The sequence below is a fragment of the Rhinopithecus roxellana genome, chromosome 5 (assembly GCF_007565055.1).
Source record: "Rhinopithecus roxellana isolate Shanxi Qingling chromosome 5, ASM756505v1, whole genome shotgun sequence".
Lineage (NCBI taxonomy): Eukaryota > Metazoa > Chordata > Mammalia > Primates > Cercopithecidae > Rhinopithecus > Rhinopithecus roxellana.
In genome coordinates, this window is record NC_044553.1 from 31,515,134 (window position 1) to 31,537,191 (window position 22,058).

General features: G+C 41.5%; 1 protein-coding gene and 1 pseudogene across 4 annotated transcripts in view; one reads left to right on the forward strand and one right to left on the reverse strand.

Moving 5' to 3' along the window:
• The window catches only part of CTDSPL2 (CTD small phosphatase like 2), a 112,115-nt gene that overhangs the window by 24,482 nt on the left and 65,575 nt on the right, over window positions 1-22,058 (forward strand). For 2 of the 4 annotated variants that reach the window (XM_030931052.1, XM_010385232.2), the window contains exon 2: window positions 16,109-16,318. In XM_030931052.1, coding sequence (XP_030786912.1) covers window positions 16,133-16,318 — 186 coding nt within the window. In that variant the 5' untranslated portion in view covers window positions 16,109-16,132. Of the gene's footprint in view, window positions 1-8,171; window positions 8,270-16,108; window positions 16,319-22,058 lie in introns of those variants that run through there. The other 2 variants (XM_030931049.1, XM_030931051.1) reach the window with 2 other exon arrangements.
• On the reverse strand, window positions 2,981-6,385 carry LOC104679630 (annotated as a pseudogene).

Sequence of the window (22,058 nt, forward strand, 5' to 3'; positions counted from 1 at the left end):
ATAGTCATCCAAATGAGTGTGAAACTGTTTCTTCTTGTGGTTTTAATTAGCGTTTCCATGATAATTAGATAATTAGTGATGTCAAGTGTGTTTTCATATGTTTATTGTCTATTTGTATATCCTCTTTGGAGAAATGCCTATTCAAGTCGTTTGCCCACTTTTGAATCTGGTTGTTTTTTCTTTCAGATTGTAATGCTTTGTGTATTCTAGATAAGAACTTCTTATGAGATACATGATTTGCAAGTATTTTCTGCCATTCCATGGTTTGTCTTTTCATTCTGTTGATAATGTACTTTGATACACAAAAGTTAAAATTTTGTAAGAGGTAGGGTCTTACTGTGTCACCCAGGCTGGAATGCAGTGGTGCGCTTTCAGCTTGCTGCACTCTTGAACTCCTGAGTTCAAGGGATCCTCCCACCTCAGCTTTCCAAGTAGTAGCTAGGACTGTAGGTGTGCACCATAATGCCTGGCTAATTTTTTTAGTTTTTTAGGGATGGAATTTCACCTTGTTGCTCAGACTGTTCTCAAATGGTCCTTCTACCTCAGCCTCCCAAGTAGGTGGGATTATAGGTGTGAGCCGTGGCACCTGGCTCAAAAATTTTGGACTTTGACACCCAGTTTATCTGTTTTTCTTTTTATTATGTGTGCTTTTGTTGTCATGGCCAAGAAACCATTGCCAAATCCAGTGTCATGAGCTTTTCCCATTTACACACACATACACACACACACAAGCACATTTTTTTGAGAAGGGGCCTCACTCTGTCATCCAAGTTGAAGTGCAGTGGTACAGTCTCAGCTCACTGCAACCGCTGCCTCCCAGGCTCAAGTGATCCTCCCATCTCAGCCTCCCAAGTAGCTGAGACCACAGGCACACCCACCACACCCAGCTAATTTTTTGTATTTTTGGTAGAGACAAAGTTTCACCATGTTGTCCAGGCTGGTCTCGAACTCCTGAGCTCAGGTGATCTACCCCGCTTGGCCACCCAAAGTGCTGCAATTACAGGTGTGAGCCACCACGTCCAGCCTGTATTTTCTTCTAGGAGTCTTACCTCTTATGTTTAGGTATTTGATCAATTTTGAGTTAATTTTCTATGTAGTGTAAAGTAAGTGGTTTTTTTTTTTTTTTTTTTTTTTTTTTTTTTTTTTTTTTTGCATTTAGATACATAGTTTTCCCAGTACCAGATATCTATAGCTTTAGTAGGGGTACATATAGGCCTGGTGTTGAGATATGGAACATAGTTTTTCTTTTTTTTTCTTGTCTTTTTTTTTTTTTTTTTTTTTGAGACGGAGTCTTGCTCTGTCGCCCGGGCTGGAGTGCAGTGGCCGGATCTCAGCTCACTGCAAGCTCCGCCTCCCGGGTTTACGCCATTCTCCTGCCTCAGCCTCCCATGTAGCTGGGACTACAGGCGCCCACCACCTCGCCCAGCTAGTTTTTTGTATTTTTTAGTAGAGACGGGGTTTCACCATGTTAGCCAGGATGGTCTCGATCTCCTGACCTCGTGATCTGCCCTTCTCGGCCTCCCAAAGTGCTGGGATACAGGCTTGAGCCACTGCGCCCGGCCCTTCTTTTCTTTTCTTTTCCTTTTCTCTTTTCCTTTTCCTTTCCTTCTTTTCTTTTGACGGACTCTCGCTCTGTTGTCCAGACTAGAGTTCAGTGGCACGATCTTGGCTCACTTGCAATCTCCACCTCCCAGGTTCATGCTATTCTCCTGCCTCAGCCTCCCAAGTAGCTGGGACTACAGGCGCACGCGTGGCGAATTTTTTTGTATTTTTAGTAGAGATGGGGTTTCACCGTATTAGCCAGGATGGTCTCGATCTCCTGACCTCGTGATCTGCCCGCCTCGGCCTCCCAAACTGTTGGGATTACAGGCGTGAGCCACCGTGCCCGGCTGTAGTTTTTTATATTTTTTGTATAATAGGTTCTAGATTTACTTTTTTCTTTTTGATACAGAGTCTCTATCCAGCTGTTGGCCTGTCTGAAGTGCAGTGACGCAGTCACAGCTTACTGCAGCCTCGACTTCCCAGGTTCAGGTGATCCTCCCACCTCCGCCTCCCAAGTAGTTGGGACTGTAAGCGTGCACCATCACACCCGGCAAATTTTTAAATATTTTTAGTAGACACAGGGTTTCATCATGTTGCCCAGGCTGGTCTCAAACTCCTAGGCTCAAGTGATCTATCTGACTTGGCCTCCCAAAGTGCTGGCATTACAGGTGTGAGCCACTGTACCTGGCCTAGCTAGGTTCTAGATTTTTGAATTCAGTTATATTATGGGTTAACTATGCACATAGGAGCTGCCCTGGAACTCTGATCTGTATTTGTAACATTGTTTCTATCAGAGGTTTAATTTTGAGCTCCTACCAGCCAATTTGAAAACACAGCCTTTTTTTTTTTTTTGAGATGGAGTCTCGCACTGTCACCTAGTCTGGAGTGCAGTGGCACCATCTCGGCTCACTGCAGCCTCTGCCTTCCAGGTTCAAGCTGTTCTCCTGCCTCAGCCTCCCGAGTAGCTGGGATTACAGACACCCACAACCTTGCCCGGCTAATTTTTTGTATTTTTAGTAGAGACGGTGTTTCACTTTGTTGACCAGGCTTGTCTTGAAAGCCTGACCTCATGAGCCCCTGCACCTGGCCTTTTTTTTTTTTTTTTTTTTTTCTCGCTCTGTCGCCCAGGCTGGAGTGCAGTGGCGTGATCTAGGCTCACTGCAACCTCCGCCTTCTGGGTTCAAGCGATTCTTCTGCCTCGGCCTCCCAAGTAGCTGGGATTACAGGAGCCCGCCACCACGCCTGGCTAAGTTTTGTATTTTTAGTAGAGACAGGGTTTCACCATATTGGCCAGGCAGGTCTCAAACTCCTGACCTCATGATCCACCCGCCTCGGCCTCCCAAAGTGCTGGGATTACAGGTATGAGCCACCATGCCCTGCCGTAAACTTAAAGCTTTTACAGGTTAATTTTATCTTGAAGTTTTGTTCAGCCAGGGGTTCAGCTGAAAAATTACCCATTCCAATGGACCATTTAGGCAGAAGGCAGAAATAAAAAGCAAACCTGGCTGGGAACGGTAGCTCACACCTGTAATCCCAGCACTTTGGGAGGCCAAGGCAGGTGGATCACTTGAGGTCAGGAGTTCAAAACCACGCCGGCCAACATGATGAAATCCCGTCTGTACTAAAAATAGAAAACAAGTAGCTGGGTGTGGTGGCATGCGCCTGTAATCCCAGCTACTTGGGAGGCTGAGGCAGGAGAAATGCTTGATCCTGGGAGGTAGAGGTTGCAGTGAGCTGAGATAGAACTGCTGTACTCTAGCCTCGGTGACAGCCATCTCCAAAAAAAAAAAAACCTTAGAGAAAAATGGGAAATTGCTGGCTCAGAAGGGGGAGCAGGCAAAAAAAAAAAAAAGAGAGAGAGAGAAAGGGAAATTGGAATTTTGGGGAATTTTTTTTTTTTTTTTTTTTTTTGAGACAGAGTCTCACTCTGTCGCCCAGGCTGGAGTGCAGTGGCCGGATCTCAGCTCACTGCAAGCTCCACCTCCCAGGTTTACACCATTCTCCTGCCTCAGCCTCCCAAGTAGCTGGGACTACCGGCACCCACCACCTCGCCTGGCTAGTTTTTTTTTGTATTTTTTAGTAGAGACGGGGTTTCACTGTGTTAGCCAGGATGGTCTCGATCTCCTGACCTTGTGATCCGCCCGTCTCGGCCTCCCAAAGTGCTGGGATTACAGGCTTGAGCCCCCGCGCCCGGCCAAAACATCTTTATATATCCAGCCAGTAAGTTAAAATAGTTAACAAGAAAAAAATACAAAATATTGATGTTTTTAAAAAGGCATATTTCTATAGATTTGCCATCAGTCTCTTGGCCACTCAGCTTCATGCCATTCATCATCCGACAGGCTCTCAGCCACCTCTGGCGACTCAAACTTAACCAAACCACACCCCTTGGACTTCCCATTCTTCATCTTGATGTTGACTTATTGCACGTGGCCATATTTGTCGGTTTGATCATGTAAAATCCAATGGGAGATTTCTCACAAATACCTGGTAGGCTTTCCTGGCCACCCCCAGGAGCATAGCCTCCAGCCTCACCAAAGGACCCTGCCAGGTTTCCTCCAGAGTTTTAAGTGGGCGCAGTCAAAGCTGACATGGCCACCACCACCCATGGCTAGGCCCATACACCCAGTCTCAGCACCCAGTGTCTGGCCCATGGTGGGACCTATGCACTCAAGGCTGTTAATGCCCATCCTCTCCAGGCTGTTGGCACCCGTCCATCCCAGGTCCATCCAGATATTCCAGGTTGTTGGCACCTGTGTGCTCCAGTCCAGTGGCCAAGTGATCCATCATGGGGCCCATATGCTCCAGGCCAGCCTCCATGCCTGCAGGAACCATGCACTCCACACCAGAGCCCATGTGCTCAATGGTTTGGTCCACATGGTCAGCGAGCAGCTGTGCGCTTGAGGCTGAAGCCCATGCTGGCACCCACGTGTTTCAGGCCAGAGCCACTGCGCTCCGTGATCTCACCCATGTGCCGGATGCTAGAGGCCATTTAGTCAAGGCCCAGCAGGCCCATGCACTCCATGCGGGAGCCTTTGTGCTCCACGAAGCCCATGGGGTCCCTGACCAGACCCATGCGCTGCATCTTGGAACCCGCAGGATCCACATCGTGGCCCAGGCCTGGACTCATGCATTCCATGCCGGCACCGCCAATGTGGTCAGTGCTTGGGGCTCATCCTCTGGATTTCGGGGACGCTGCCTCCACCTCCACTTCCCCTCTGCTTTGTAGTGATCTTCCCTCTCCTCAGTGTATTACTAAGATTTCGTTTATTCTACTCATGTTCATCCCAGATCCAAATTGACCCACATTTTCCATACCACCACCAACGGGTTCCCTCCTCCATTTCTACCATTTTTTCCAAATCCATGCCCTCCATTCTAATTTCTGCAGGCCATATGTTTCCCATTCCAATGCCTTTATTCAGGTGATTGGCATTGATAGTGTGCCCTCCTGGTCCTAACGCTGTTCCAGTACCACCAAGGCCATAGAGAAGCTGCAGATGCTCAGGAGGGAAAAAAAAAAATCCTTTGGTAAGGCGGTCTCATCCATCTTACCTGTGTTGGTCTATCACATAGCAGTTGGGCATTGAATGTAGATACAGCTTGCACAGCTTCAGTGGACTGTTCAAAAGTAGCAGTGCCCATTCCATGATTTTTTTCATCTTTATCCTCAAGAATGTGCTCAGAACACCACATCAGCCATACTAAAATATTTCCTTCAGTTTCTCCCAGCCAGCTTTATAATCCTGATTTGCTACAAATATTGTGCTTCCAACTCTTTCTGCCTGTAATACATATACATGGATAATCTCATTTGGGATGTTAAAATTATTTAAGATACTGGGTGAGATATTAATCATTTCTGGGCCACTTGGTCTCATACATGTTCCACCAGTGGTAGCCATCACGTTTTGCATTGCTCTCCTGGCATGTTCACCATCAGGATCTTCTTTCACTTTCAGTGGTCTTCCACTCAGACTACGCTTGTCTAGGACTTGAATAGCTGTTTTTATGTTTTCTTCCATCTTGAATTCAATAACAGCACATCCCCTAACTTTCCTTCAGTGCCCATTGCCCAGGCTGTAGTGCGGTGGCATGATCTCGGCTCATTGCAACCTTTGCCCCCCTGCCTCCAGGGTTCAAGTGATTCTCGTGCCTCAGCCTCCCAGGTAGCTGGGATTAGAGATAGGTACCACCATGTCTGGCTAATTTTTTTGTATTGTTAGTAGAGACAGGGTTTCACCATGTTGGCCAGGCTGGTCTCAAACTCCTGAGCTCAGGCAGTCCTCCCACCTTGGCTTCCCAAAGTGTTGTGATTAGAGGTGTGAGCCACCATGCCTGGCCTCAGTTCAGTATAAGAAAGTTTTTTGGTTAGAACTCATTTAAGGCGAAACACCGTTTCTACTAAAAGTACAAAAAGTAGCCAGGCATGGTGGCACTAGCCTGTAATCCCAGCACTTTGGGAGGCTGAGAAGGATGAATCACTTTGAGGTTTGGCCAACATGGCAAAAGCCTGTCTCTACTAAAAATACAAAAATTTGCCAGGCGTGGTGGTATATGCCTGTAATCCCAGCTACTTGGGAGGATGAGGCCGGAGAATTGCTTGAACCCAGGAGGTGGAGGTTGCAGTGAACTGAGATTATTGTTGCTGCACTCTTGCCTGGGTGACAGAGCGAGACTGTCTCAAAAAAAAAAAAAAAAAATATTATTTTTTTACATCTGCATTATAAAAATAATGATCCTTATGTCTCCTTAAGTATTCCGTTAGATTCTACGTTACTTTTCCTCGGGAATGCTACCTGAGGTGTTTTTGCTGTAGTTCGAGTGGTTGAATTAAGAACATTTTTCGGCCGGGCACGGTGGCTCAAGCCTGTAATCCCAGCACTTTGGGAGGCCGAGACGGACGGATCACGAGGTCAGGAGATCGAGACTATCCTGACTAACACGGTGAAACCCCGTCTCTACTGAAAAATAAAAAAACTAGCCAGGCGAGATGGCGGGCGCCTGTAGTCCCAGCTACTCGGGAGACTGAGGCAGGAGAATGGCGTAAACCCGGGAGGCGGAGCTTGCAGTGAGCTGAGATCAGGCCACTGCACTCCAGCCTGGGTGACAGAGCGAGAGTCTGTCTCAAAAAAAAAAAAAAAAAAAAAAAAGAACATTTTTCAATTTTCGTGTTTCAGATTTTTAGAAAAAAGAGGGAATTGGAGGTAACCTATAAATATAATTTAAATTACATAGTTTTACTTTTTTTTTCCACTTAAAATTAGCAAGCATTTTAAATATTAAAAATTTTGATTTGGAAGATTTAGTCCTATAGACACTCTTTGTACACTGCTAGTTCAAACCACTTTTCGGAAAGCAGTTTGTTAGTATTTCTAGAGATACCACCAAATTTTAACAATCTTTGAACTTGTAAATTCACTTCTAAGAAACTGTCTTAAGGAAAGAATCAGAAATGTAGACTGAAATTTGTGTGGTTATTTCATTTGAGGTGATGTTAGTAATTTTGAAACAGTTTATTTTCCAACAAGTCAGTGTCAAATAATGAAACGTTATCTGTATATTGAAATATTACATGACCATTAAAAATTATATTCTTACTCTGTGTTTTGTTTTTTTTTTTGTTGTTGGTTTTTTTTTCTTTTTGAGACTGAGTCTCACTCTGTCACCCAGATTGGAGTATAGTGGTGCAACCTTGGCTCACTGCAACCTCTGCCTCCGAGGTTCAAGTGATTCTCCTACCTCAGCCTCCCAAGTAGCTGGGATTACAGGTGCCTGCCACCACACCCGGCTAATTTTTGTATTTTTAGTAGAGACAGGACGTTTCACCATGTTGGCGAGGCTGGTCTCGAACTCCTGACCTGAGATGATCTGCCTGCCTTGGCCTCCCAAAGTACTGGGATTACAGGCGTGAGCCACTGCCTCTGGCCAATATTCTCAAATTTTTTTTTTTTTTCTTTTTTTTGAGGTGGAGTCTCGCTCTGTCGCCCGGGCTGGAGTGCAGTGGCCTGATCTCAGCTCACTGCAAGCTCCGCCTCCCGGGTTTACGCCATTCTCCTGCCTCAGCCTCCCAAGTAGCTGGGACTACAGGCGCTCGCCACCTCGCCCGGCTAGTTTTTGTATTTTTAGTAGAGACGGGGTTTCACCGTGTTAGCCAGGATGGTCTCCATCTCCTGACCTCGTGATCCGTCCGTCTCGGCCTCCCAAAGTGCTGGGATTACAGGCTTGAGCCACTGCGCCCGGCCATATTCTCAAATTTTTAAAACAACATTGGTAAAATATTGGTAAAAGGGGGAAAAAACAGATAATACATGTAGTATAATTATAAATATTGATTAAAATATTTATACATATTAAAACAAACAGACCAGTATACCCACATTATCAGTCATCTCTGGGTTAAGGAATTATGGGATATTTTATTTCATGTTTTACTGTCTTTTTGTTTCTTGTTTTGGAGACAGGGTCTCATTCTGTTGCCCGGGCTGGAGTGCAGTGGTGTGCCATGGCTCACTACAGCCTTAGCTTCTGAGGCTCAAATGATCTTCTCACCTCAGCCTTCCAAGTCGCTGGGACTACAGGTGTGCACCACCATGCCCATATAATTTTTTTGTTTTTATTTTTTGTAGAGACTGGGGTGTCTCCCTGTGTTGCCCAAGCTGGTCTACAATTCCTGAGCTCAAGCAATCCTCCTGCCTCAGCCTCCCAAAGCCCGGGGATTACAGGTGTGAGTCATCATGCCCAGCCTAAAGTTTTTAAATGATGTATATTTTATAATCAGAGAAAAGGGTCAATATGTACACCAAAAATAAGAATTTTTCCAACTCTTAAGGGATCAAGAGTGAATTTTGTTTTATGTAAATAATTACATATATCTCTCACTGGATTGTTGTATGCCTGGCACATGACTAATATGTTTTCACTGCAGTTTTTCCCTGAGTTTGGGTCATACTTTACTATTTCTATCATGTCTTATAATTTTTTGTTGAAAACTGGCCGTTTTAGATAATATTGTAGCCACTCTGGATTCATGGTTTTTCTCCCCTCAAAGGTTGTTTAGTAGTAACTTCCATAGGCAGAAAAAAATTATGGAATTTAATCTCCCTGCAGTATGCAACCACTGATGTCTCTACTAATATTATTTTTTCTTTTTAAATATTTTTGCTTTTATTTTTAAGCCTGGCTTACTAAAGCATACCTCCCTATATATTTGCATAGCCTAGTGGTCAGCTAATGATTGGACCCATGATGAGCCCAAACACCTCAAACACAGACCTCAGCTGTAAAACTTTTAAAGTAGTAAATTCACTTCTAAGAAACTGTCTTAAGGAAAGAATCAGAAATGTAGACTGAAATTTATGTGTTTATTTCATTTGAGTTGATGTTAGTAATTATGAAACAGTTTATTTTCCAGCTAGTCAGTGATCAAATAAATTATGAGACATTTATATTGAAATATTGAAACATTTATATTGAAATATTACATGACCATTAAAAATTATATTCTGTAAAATTCTGACAAAAAGATACTCCTATAACATTAGAAGATGTTTCCTTTCTCCAGGGCAAAATCTGTTTTGCTTGTTTTCTGTATAGATTATTTTTGTCCCTGATAAAGTTTTTTTAATGCTGTCATTAAATATGTATTATTTTGTGTCTGCCATTGTTTACCATGTCTGTGGGATTATTTCATGTTTGTTTATGATAGGAGTACTTGTTCATTTCTGATACTGATTAATATTCACTTACATGAAAACACCACAGTATTCATCTTTCTCTTTTGGGGCATTTTTGTTGTTTCCAGTTTGGAACTGGAAACAGCCTTATTGTGTGAATAACGCTGTCAGGAACGTTTTTGTAAAAACACATTGTGAACGTGTTTACATTTCTCTTGGATAAAAATTTAGAAGTGAAATCACTGAGTCAGAGTTTGGTGTATAATTATTAGAAATTACCCTATTGTATCAAAAAATATACATCTGTAACAGCAGCATATAAGACTTCTCTTTATTCTCCATCATTGTTACTGTTTAAATTTGTCATTCTTTTTAATTTTTGCGATTTTAGGAGGTACGAATTGGCATACCTTTGGGGTTTTAACTTAAAATTCTTATGAATAATATTGAGTATCATTTTCTATGCTATCACCAGTCATCCAATTTTTATGAAATAATTTCTTATATCTTTGCCCGTTTTTTCTGTTGGCTTGTTCTTATTGTGTTGTGGGACTTTATATATTTTACATACAAGGTCTTTGTGATATATGCATTTTGTGAATATTCTACCGGTTTGCTGCTCGCCTTCTTATTTTCCTAATGATGTCTTTTGGTAAACAGCAGGTTTTTAATTTTTTTTTTTTTTTTTTGAGACGGAGTCTCGCTCTGTCGCCCAGGCTGGAGTGCAGTGGCCGGATCTCAGCTCACTACAAGCTTCGCCTCCTGGGTTCACGCCATTCTCCTGCCTCAGCCTCCCGAGTAGCTGGGACTACAGGCGCCTGCCACCTCGCCCGGCTAGTTTTTTGTATTTTTTAGTAGAGACGGGGTTTCACCGTGTTAGCCAGGATGGTCTCGATCTCCTGACGTCGTGATCTGCTCGTCTCGGCCTCCCAAAGTGCTGGGATTACAGGCTTGAGCCACCGCGCCCAGCCAGGTTTTTAATTTTTATGAAGTCCAGTTTGTCCAGTTTTTTTCTTTATGATTATTCTTTAAACAAGACCATGTCAGTTGCAAAGAGATAAGTTTCACCTTTTTTTCTTTTTAATATGGATTTCTTTTATTTTCTTGCCTAACTGCCTGCTTAGAACTTCCAGTAAAATGTTAAAAAGCAGTGGTGAAAGGGGCCATCTTTGTCTTGTTCCTGATATTAGAGGGACAGCATTCAGCCTTTTACTGTGTATGATAGGTCCTGTGGGTTTTTCATAAATACCTTTTTATTATGTTGAGAAGGTTCCTGTTTGTTTTTCATTTGTTGATTATTTTTAATATGAAAGGGTACTGGATTTGATCAAATGCTTTTTCTGCATTAATTGAGATGATCATGTGGATTTTTTTTTTTTTTTTTTTTTTTTGAGACAGACTCTCACCGTTGCCCAGGCTGGAGTGCCGTGGCACGATAATTGGCTTACTGTAGCCTCAACCTCCCGGGCTCCAGTGATCCTTCCACCTCAGCCTCCCAGGTAGCTGGGACTACAGGCATGTGCCACCATGGCCAGCTAATTTTTGTATTTTTTATAGAGATGGGGTTTCACCATGTTGCCCAGGCTGGTCTTGAACTCCTGGGCTCAAGCCATCCATCTGCCTTGGCCTCCCAAAATCCTGGGATTACAGGCATGAGCTACTGTGCCCAGCCTGCTTTTGAAGCCAGGCACTGACTTCTCATAGCTGTGAAAGTTCTAGATGGCATCTATTTCCAACAGAAAGCTGTTTCATCTACTTAGAAAATCTGTTGTTTTAGTATAGCCACCTTCATCAGTGGACATAGTTAGATCTTCTGGATAACTTGCCTCCAGTTTTATATCAGCACCTGCTGCTTCACCTCACTTTGCACATCTGTATTATGGAGACAGCTTCTTTCCTTAAACCTCATGAACCGAACAATGCTAACTTCAAATTTTTCTTGAGCAACTTCTTCACCTCTGGATTAGCTTTGGTTTAAGTGAATGCTGTGTCTGGTTTGATCTTATAGCCAGACTACTAAAACTTTCTCCACATCTAGTAGAGATGGGGTTTCACCTTGTTGACCAGGCTGGTCTCAAACTCCTGACCTCAGGTGATCCGCCCACCTTGGCCTCCCAAAGTGCTGGGATTACAAATGTGAGCCACTGCGCCTGGTGGCACTTTTAATTTCCTTCAATAACTTTTCCTTTGCATTATAACTTGGCCAACTGGCACAAGAGGCTTAGCTTTTGGCCTGTCTCAACTCATGCCTTCCTCACTAAGCTGAATTATTTCTTGCTTTTGATTTAAAATGATAGATGTTTGACTCTTCCTTTCACTTGAATACTTAGAGACATTGTAGGGCATAATTGTCCTAATTTTAAAATTGTCGTGTCTCAGAATAGGGAGGTCTAAGGAGAGGGAGAGAGTTGGGGAATGAATGGTCAGTGAAGCAGTCACTATACATGTACTCAACATTTATTTATTAAGTTCACCATCTTATATGGATGCAGTTTGTGTCACCCCAAAACAATTACAAAAGTAACACCAAAGATCACTCATCATACATCACTGTAACAGATAAAATAATGAAAGAGTTTGAATTGTTGCAAAAATTACCAAAATGTGATGCTGAGACATGAAGTGAGCCCATGCCAAGACTTGTATGCAGGGTGGCTACAAACCTTCAGTTCATAAAAAATGCGGTATCTGTGAAGTGTATTTAAACAAAGTATGCCTGTACTCATATGATTTCATTCCTTTTAAATGTCTTAAGGTTTGCTTTATGGCCTAACATATTTACTCTTCTGAAGAATGTTCCATGTGTAAGTTGAGGAGAGTATTCTGCTGTTAGAGTGTTGTATATAATGTTAGATCTAGAGAATTTTTCAGGTCTTCTTTTTTCATGTTGATCTTTTGTCTAATTCTCTCTGCTACTGAAAGTGAGTTATTGAAGTTCTTCAACTTTTTTTCATTTCATTTGTGACAGTTTTTCCTCATATTTTGGAGTTCTATTATGTGTATACATATTTATAATTTCTTTTTTTTTCTTTCTGAGATGGAGTCTCGCTCTGTCGCCCAGGCTGGAGGGCAGTGGCTCCATCTCTGCAACCTCCACCTCCCAGGTTCAAGCGATTCTCCTGCCTCACCCTCCCAAGTAGCTTGGACTACAGGCACACACCACCACGCCCAGCTAATTTTTTTGTATTTTTAGTAGAGATGGGGTTTCACCATGTTGGCCAAAATAGTCTCGATCTCCTGACCTCGTGATCCACCCGCCTCGGCCTCCCAAAGTGCTTGGATTACAGGCATGAGCCACCTCCCAGCCTATGTTTATAATTTCTTTTTTTTTCTTTTTTTCTTTTTGTTTTTTTTTGAGACGGAGTCTTGCTCTGTCGCCCAGGCTGGAGTGCAGTGGCCGGATCTCAGCTCACTGCAAACTCCGCCTCCCGGGTTCCCGCCATTCTCCTGCCTCAGCCTCCCGAGTAGCTGGGACTACAGGCACCCGCCACGTCGCCCGGCTAGTTTTTTGTGTTTTTTTTTTTTTTTTTTTTTTTTTTCAGTAGAGACGGGGTTTCACCGTGTTAACCAGGATGGTCTCGATCTCCTGACCTCGTGATCCGCCCGTCTCGGCCTCCCAAAGTGCTGGGATTACAGGCTTGAGCCACCGCGCCCGGCCTATGTTTATAATTTCTAAGTGCTGCTTATTACATCAGAAATTGTAATGTGTTATTATGTTATATCTTGTTTATATTTTCAGTTCAGAATATTTTGTGTATCCGTTGTGATTTATTTTTGATTCATTATTTATGTATTTTCAAATTTCCAAGTACTTAGTACTTTTAAAGATTTTTTAAATTGATTTATAATTTGATTTATAATTGTGGTTAAATGCATACTTTGTATGCATTCTTGAAATTCATGGAATCTTGTTTTATGGCTCAGCATATAGATCTTTCTTAGCATTCTGTGTACAATTGAAATTATTTATGTGTTTTCTTTTTTTTTTTTTTTTTTTTTTTTTTGAGACGGAGTCTCGCTCTGTCGCCCAAGCTGGAGTGCAGTGGCCGGATCTCAGCTCACTGCAAGCTCCGCCTCCCGGGTTCACGCCATTCTCCTGCCTCAGCCTCCCGAGTAGCTGGGACTACAGGCGCCCGCCAACTCGCCCGGCTAGTTTTTTTGTATTTTTAGTAGAGACGGGGTCTCACCGTGTTAGCCAGGATGGTCTCGATCTCCTGACCTCGTGATCCACCCGCCTCGGCCTCCCAAAGTGCTGGGATTACAGGCTTGAGCCACCGCGCCCGGCTATGTGTTTTCTTTATCTGTTTTTTGAGTGGTCAGTTTCACAAATTGATAAGGGCTTGACTGTTTTAGCCCTTTCAGACTTATTAAGTACATCTTTTACAGCCTACTTATGGAATGGGCAAAAACTCCATACTTCAGCTTTATTTTTCAAATACTCATCTTTCTTTCTAGTGAATACCAGTTTGTTATTTTTGAGTTCAAAGGATCTTTATCCTAAGCTTTCCCAGAACCCTCTTCACTGTCTCCATACAGAATGATCTAGCATTTTATGTGTACAACAGTTAGGTAAATATACTTACCTGCTATATTTTTTTTGCATTTTGTAGGCAGAGAGATTATCATTTTCTTCCTTTTTTTCCTACTCTGACATTACAGTAAGTGTTTAAATTTTAATGAACTGAACCTCTTAAGACTGAGTTACTTTTTATGTCTTTAGTCTTTTAATATCTACTTTCCTCAATATGTTGTATCATAATCTTTATGATTTCCATTTAATGATTGTGGGTTTAAGTTAGATTCACCCTTAGACATTTTTTTAAAGACTCCCATACAAAATTTACAGAAATTGATTAAAAACAACTTTAAAAAATTTTCCCATGTATCAGTTTTAAAAATTGCTACAGTAATTTTCCTTTTCTGGAGAGTTCTGTTTTGAATAACAAAAGAATTCAGAGGGAAAAAAGCATTACTTATTTCATTTGGGTATTGCAGTTTAAAACCCAGCACCATTTGGTTTTAGAAAAAAATAGTTATTGGGAAAGATATTTTGGGACTCCTCTGGTGAATCCTTTGAGTTTGGGAGTGTCTTAGGTCAGTTTGGGCTGCTATAACAAAAATACCGTAAACTTGGTGGGTGGGTTATAAACAACAAATTTATTTCTCTCAGTTACAGACACTGAGATGTCGAAGATCAAGGTGCAGGCAGATTTGATGTCTGGTAAAGGCCTGCTTCCTCATAGATCACTGTCTTCTTACTGTAATGTCATAGTGGAAGGGGCTAGGGATCTCTCTGGGGCCTCTTTTATAGGGGAACTAATTTAGTTCATTCGGGCTCTGCCCTCATGACCTAATCACCTCACAACGGCCTCACCTCCAAAACACCATCACATTAGGGATTAGGTATCAACATGAATTTTGGCGGGGCGGGGGTGGGGGACACAAACATTTGAGGTAGATCACACACACACACACACACACACACACACACACACACACAGTTTCTACTTTTTTTTTTTTTTACTTTTAAGATGGAGTTTTGCTCTTGTCGCCTAGGCTGGAGTGCTATGGCGCGATCTCTCCTCACTGCAACCTCTGCCTTCCGTGTTCAAGCAGTTCTCCTCCCTCAGCCTTTGGAGTAGCTGGGATTACGGGCGCCCGCCACCATGCCCACCTAATTTTTGTATTTTTAATAGAGACAGGGTTTCTCCATGCTGTCCAGGCTAGTCTCGAACTCCTGACCTCGGGTGAGCCACCTGCCTTGGCCTCCCAAAGTGCTGGGGTTATAGGTGTGAGCCACTGTGCCCAGCCTGTAGTTTCTAATTTTAAAAAAGTTTCTTTTTTTTTCTATGATTGTTTTGTTGAGTTAATAAAAACAATTTCTGAGACTCTAATCTCTGCCAGGAATTTCTGTACCTTTAGATTTTAGAGTGCTTAATTGGAGTTAGTGTGTTCTGTGAATGTGTTCACTGTGGTGAATAGCTTTATTGTCCTTTGCACGTTATAGCCTTTCCTAATCCTTTTTTCATTTTGAGCCTCAGGATGGTAAGGTAAATATATTTTTTGTACATTTGATAAAACATAACTAAGTGACTACAGATTAGCCATGATTGGAGTAGGATTAATATTCATATCTCTTAATTCTTCGTTTAGTATTCTTTGTATTCTGTTTCACAGATGCTAATTCAGTTATGTCTTTAATTCTAAGTGTTGGAACAATTTTGCCAGCAATTAATTGTCTTACCTATAAAATGAGAGAGTTTGAATAAATAGCCTTATGTTTTCTTTCTGATGTGAATCATTTTAAAAGTATCATTAAATGTGGTAAGATAGGACTCTCTCAAAATGATCCAAATTCTGTTGTTACACTTATGTGATTGTCAATTATTAGAATTGTGCTCATGGAATTCATTCATTCATTGGCTGACATTACTTTTCCACTACCTGGTGAGTTCCAGAAAAGCAAAACCCTTCCTTATCTTGTTTACTATTTACTCAATGCTTACCTGGCCCAGTGCCTTGAATGTGACTAAGTATGCAATAATTATTTGTCGAATCAATGATTAAACAAATAGTAACGTTGGCAGGCAGTATAGTATTATGTAAAGAGCATGCACACTTTTTGGTGTTACCCTTACTTTAGATCATAGGATATGTTATAGTATTTCAGAGGTTGTTGGGAAGGTTACTCGGGATAATATAAATAAAGTATAAAGCATAATGCCTTTTACTTAAAATGTTAGTTTCTTACTGCAATCTCCTAGAGTCTAGGACTTTTGTTTTTTTAGCCAAGGTATTTTTATTATATAAGCTGGTCACATTTGGGTAGAGAAGATTGAATTTATTAACTTTTAATGTTTTTATTACATTTATTATTTTTATCTTAACAGTTTTACATGTGGCACCCATAAAAGATGAGGCTGAGAACTCGGAAAGCTTCTCAGCAGTCAAATCAAATCCAAACACAACGCACTGCCAGAGCAAAGAGGAAATATTCAGAGGTTGATGATAGCCTGCCTTCAGGAGGAGAAAAACCATCAAAGAATGAAACCGGCTTGTTGTCTTCAATTAAAAAATTTATTAAAGGAAGCACACCTAAGGTAATGATTTTACCATATACTTTCATATCATTAAAAGTGAAAATATGATATTTTCTCTAAGCATGCATAGAGGGGAAATCTGATAGTGCACCAAAATCTACGTTTTGGTGTTAATTTTACTTCTAAGAGTTTTATGTGCAGAATATTTAATGGCAATTTAAGAAGAACATTATTTGTTCCACTGAACTAATCCACTTAGCCTTCTGCTTTTTCAACATAGTATTGTGAGTAGCAAAATAAATTTTTCCTTGTTCTTTTACTTGAGTTGTTTCTTTTACTTTCATTTTCTTTCAAAGAAAAGTTGAAGTTTCTTGTTAATATTCACTGTCTAGGGAGGTGATGTCTCTCATCTTCTGTTCGAGTTCTAACATTTGTATGATGAAGATGTATTGCTTCATTAAAAGAGAAAAGAACATTACTAAAAGAGAGAATGGACACTGACCAGGAGTTTTGTACTCCAGATTCATATTCTGGACCAACTTGATTGACCTAAAGAGAAAGTCATTTGCCCCCCTGAGCCTCAGGAAGATAGTAAAATGGCACTGATACCAACTGCTTTGTCTGTCTCAGAGTTGTTTTCAGATTAGATGGTACAACAGGTAGAAAAGCAGTTTGATCAACTTTATTTTATTTTGTATTTATTTATTTATTTATTTTGAGACAGAGTCTTGCTCTGTCTCCAGGCTGGAGTGCAGTGGTGCGATCTCCGCTCACTGCAGCCTCCACCTCCTGGGTTCAAGTGATTCTCCTGCCTCAGCCTCCCGAAAAGCTGGGACAACAGGCATGTGCCACCACACCAGCTAGTTTTTGTATTTTTAGTAGAGATGGGGTTTCACCATGTTGGCCAGGATGGTCTCGATCTCCTGACCTTGTAATTCATCCGCCTCAGCCTCCCAAAGTGCTGGGATTACAGGCATGAGCTACTGCGCCTGGCCTCAGTTTGATCAATTTTAATGCACTCTATCAATGTATAGTATTATTGTGTGTAGTTTTTTTTATGACTTTACTATTTTTGTGTTCTTTCTTAGAATAATTATTTACATGGTAAATTTTTCATTATAATGGAAGTTTATTACTTTCTTAAGCAGAAAAATAAATTACTAGTTGACTTGTTCATAGGAATAGATTTTGTTGTAATAGAATTAACAAAGCCTAATTACTGTGAGTCACTAGGCAAGATTTGGAAGTATTCTTGGTTTGCATAGGGTTTTAATTTTTGTTTTGGTGGTTTTATTTTTTGTTTTTGTTTGATTCTAGTACTATGATTTCTTTGTTAATTTTAAGTAATTAGAAATTTTAAAAACTTTCTGAATTTATGTAAACTGAGAAAATATTCTAGTATTATCATATAACAAAGATGAAGTAGCTTCCAGAAACCCAAATTTCCATCTCTATGAATTCCTAATGGGTTGTCATCAGCCTCTGTTGATGGGAACCTTGCTACATATTATTACTTCATTCTTCTGAGCAGCTCTGGTTGTCATAAAGTGCCTCCTTATGTTTTTGCTTTCTCATGTTACTTTTTTGTATTTTTTCCACTTGAAAACAGATACTGTGTTCTCTTACATGTGCAAGTACAAACCTTCAGTCAATACAGGGCAGCTATTTCTAGTTTTCCTTATATGACATTATATGATATTTATCATCATCTTGGTCACCTTTATCTGTTATTCATGAAAGATAAAAACCAGAAGTGAAGATAGGTTTTTGTTGTGTCTTCAGAATTCTATTCATATTTTCATATTTATAGTTGACCCTTCAACAATGTGGATTTTAGGGATGCTGACCCTCCCATGTGGTTGAAATCCACATATAACTTTTGACTCTCCAAAAACTTAACACTAATAACCTCCTGTTGACCAGAACTTTACCAATAACATAAACAATCATTCAACACATATTTTGTATGTTATGTGTATTCTATACTGTATTCTATTTTTTTAGATAGGTTCTTACTCTATTTCCAGGCTGGAGTGCAGTAATACTATCATAGCTCACTGCAGCCTTGAACTCCTGAGCTCAGTTGATCCTCCCATCTCAGCTTCCTGAGTAGCTAGGACTATAGGCATGTACCACCACGCCCAGCTATTTTTAAAATTTCTCTCCCTCCTTTTTTTTTTTTTTTTTTTTTTAAGAGACTAGGTCACATTTATCTTGCCCAGGCTGGTCTTGAACTCTTGACCTCAGAGCAGTCATCCCACCTTGGCCTGCCAAAGTGTTGGTATTACAGGTGTGAGCCATCTCACCTGGCTTTATACTGTATTCTTACAATAAAGTAAGCTAGAAAAAAAGAAAATGTTATTAAGAAAATCATAAGGAAGAGAAAATGTGTTTACTATTTAAGTGGAAGTAGATCATTATAAAGATCTTCATCCTCATTATCTTCTGGGCTGAGGAAGAGGAGGGGTTGGTCTTTCTGTTGCAGAGGTGGCAGAAAATTTGTGTATTAATGGAACAATACAATTCAAACCCAGCTTGTTCAAGGATCAGCATACTTCTTTTTTTGACAGTGAATTGTTTCTTTCACTCCCATTGCCCAGGCTAGAGTGCAGTTGTGCAGTCACAGGTCACTGCAGCCTTGACTTCCCGGCTCAGGTGGTGCTCCCATTTCAGCGTCCCAAGTAGCTGGAACTACAGGCTTTTGCCACTATGTCTGGCTAATTCCTTGTATTTTTTAGTAGAGGCAAGGCTTCACCATGTCCAGGCTGGTCACAAACTCCTGGTCTCAAGCTGTTTGCCCGTCTGGACCTCTCAAAGTGTGAGTCACTACGCCTGGCTGGATTGTTTCTGTTAATGTGGTTTTATGTTAAATTATACTTTGTTTCCTTCTTTAGTAGCTTAATCTCTGTTGGTCAGCAAATTTTGGCTCATGTCAACTAGAACAGCAGTCTCCAGTCGTTTCGGCACCAGCAGCTGGTTTCAGGGAAGACAGTTTTTCCAGGGACCATGTCAGCTGGGGTGGGGTTTGGTTAATGGTTTTGGGATGAAATTAATCCACATCAGATCATCAGGCATTAGATTCTCATAAGGAACACACAGTGTAGATCACTCATATGCACAATTCACACTAGAGTTCGTGCTCCTATGAGAATTTGCTGCTGCTGATCTGACAGGAGATAGGGCTTAGGCAGTAGTGCCTGCTGGCTCACTGCTCACCTCCTTCTCTGTGGCCTCATTCCTAACAGGCCATGGATTGGTACCATTCCATGGCCCAGGGGCTGGGAACCCTTGAACTAGAACACTCAGGACTTTTTTTTGAGACGGAGTCTCAAAAACATTAAAAAATAAAATAAAAGGTCTCCAGCCTTGCCCAAGTTGGAGTGCAGTAGCATGATCTCAGCTCATTGCAACCTCTGCCTTTCAGGTTCAAGCAATCCTCTTTTCTTAGCCTCCCAAGTAGTGCATGCCACCATGCCCAGCTAATTTTTGTATTTTTGTAGAGATGGGGTTTCACCATGTTGCCCAGGCTGGTCTTGAACTCCTGGCCTCAAGTGATCGCCTGCTTCATCCTGCCAAAGTACTGGGATTACAGGCGTGAGCCATTGTACCCAGCCACTTAGGAGGATTTTTCTATAGAAATTTTTGTCGAAGTTTTTTTTTTTTTTTTTTAACTAAGTCTAAGATCTTTCATTAATGCCTCATTACTCAAAGATGTTACATTAAGATATGCAGTGGCACAATGTCGGCTCACTGCAACCTCCACCTCTCGGGTTCGAGTGATTTTTCTGCCTCAGCCTCCCGAGTAGCTGGAACTACAGACGCCTGCCACCATACCTGGCTGATTTTTATATTTTTAGTAGAGACGAGGTTTTGCCATGTTGGCCAGGCAGGTCTTGAACTCCTGACCACAAGTGAACTCCCCACCTCGGCCTCCCAAAGTGCTGGAATTACAGACGTGAGCCACTGTACTGGGCTGTCTTATTTATTAATTACGTTTTTGGGTAAGGTTTTTCATACAGCTACAAATTCACTTTATTGTGCTGTAACTGAACTCAGATTTAAAAAATCGTATTCTAGGCTGGGCGCGGTGGCTCACGCCTGTAATCCCAGCACTTTGGGAGGCTGAGATGGGCGGATCACAAGGTCAGGAGATTGAGACCATCCTGACTTAACACGGTGAAACCCTGTCTCTACTAAAAATACAAAAATTAGCCGGGCGTGGTGGCGGGTGCCTGTAGTCCCAGCTACACAGGAGGCTGAGGCAGGAGAATGGCGTGAACCCGGGAGGCGGAGCTTGCAGTGAGTGGAGATCGCACTACCGCATTCCAGCCTGGGTGACAGAGCGAGACTCTGTCTCAAAAAAAAAAAAAAAATCGTATTCTATAAGATTATTATTGAAATTAATATTTGAACGCTTTACTGAAATCAGAGTGAAACCACAGTTGTCTTTTCCCAGACAACTAATCCTGTGTTAGGAGAAATAATAAGGTTAATTTGTCACATATTAGTCTTAATGAGCTTATATGGCTTTTAATTATTGTTGCTTTCTTATCTATAATGTCGTCATCACGTATTCTAAAATTGTGTTGGGCATCTAGACAATGCTTGCTTATGTATGTATCTTAAATACAGCGTCATTGTCTTTTTCAAAATTTGGGTAGGAGTTCACAGCTAAAACCTATTGAATATCAACCATCTTTTGATGTTTTATAGATGAGAACAACTGAGACTTAGTGAATTTAGGTAACTTGAACTGTCAATAGTAACAATAATTATAATAATAACCTACCCAGGTTAAAAAATAACATTGAAGACCAATACGACAGCTTTTGCTTTTTTTTTTTTTTTTGAGACGCAGTTTCACTCTTAACTTGCCCAGGCTGGAATGCAATGGCGTGATCTCGGCTCACTGCAACCTCCACCTCCTGGGTTCAAGCGATTCTCCTGTCTCAGCTTCCCAAGTAGCTGGGACTACAGGCATGTGCCATTATGCCTGCAACAACTCTTACTTATAGTTATTGAGCAGTTACTATTTGCCAAGCACTGTCCTCAGTGTTTAAAGTGTAATAATTTGGCCGGGCGCGGTGTCTCATGCCTGTAATCCTGGCACTTTGGGAGGCCGAGGCGGGCGGATCACAACGTCAGGGGATTGAGACCATCCTGGCTAACACGGTGAAACCCCGTCTTTACTAAAAATGCAAAAAATTAGTTGGGCGTGGTGACGGGCACCTGTAGTCCCAGCTACTTGGGAGGCTGAGGCAGGAGAATGGCGTGAACCCAGGAGGTGGAGTTAGCAGTGAGCCAAGATTGCGCCACTGCACTCCAGCCTGGGCACCAAAGCGAGACTCCGTCTCAAAAAATAAATAAATAAATAAATAAATAATAAAGTGTAATAATTTAAGCCTTACAAACTGTATGAGATAGCTGTTACTTTTATATTACAAACGAGGAAACTGAGGCACAAGGAGGTTAAATAATAACTTGTGCAAAGTTGCTTAGTTTTCAGCTGCAATGCTGGAGCCTAGTTTACCTACACTCCTAACCACTATATACTACTGCACCTCCAATAAGTGACACTGCTAGGATTTAAACCAGATGTATTTAACTGATAATCTGTATTCTTTCGCCTTTATTATTCTCTGTCAAAGTGGCTGGGCACTGTCTGGAAGTCCAAGATCAAGATGTTGGCCAACGTGCTTCCTTCTTAGATCTCTGTTCTTGACTTATAGATGGCTGCCCCTCACACAGTCAGTCTTTGGTCTGTGTATGGTCTGTGTCTGTATCTTTATGGACACTGGTC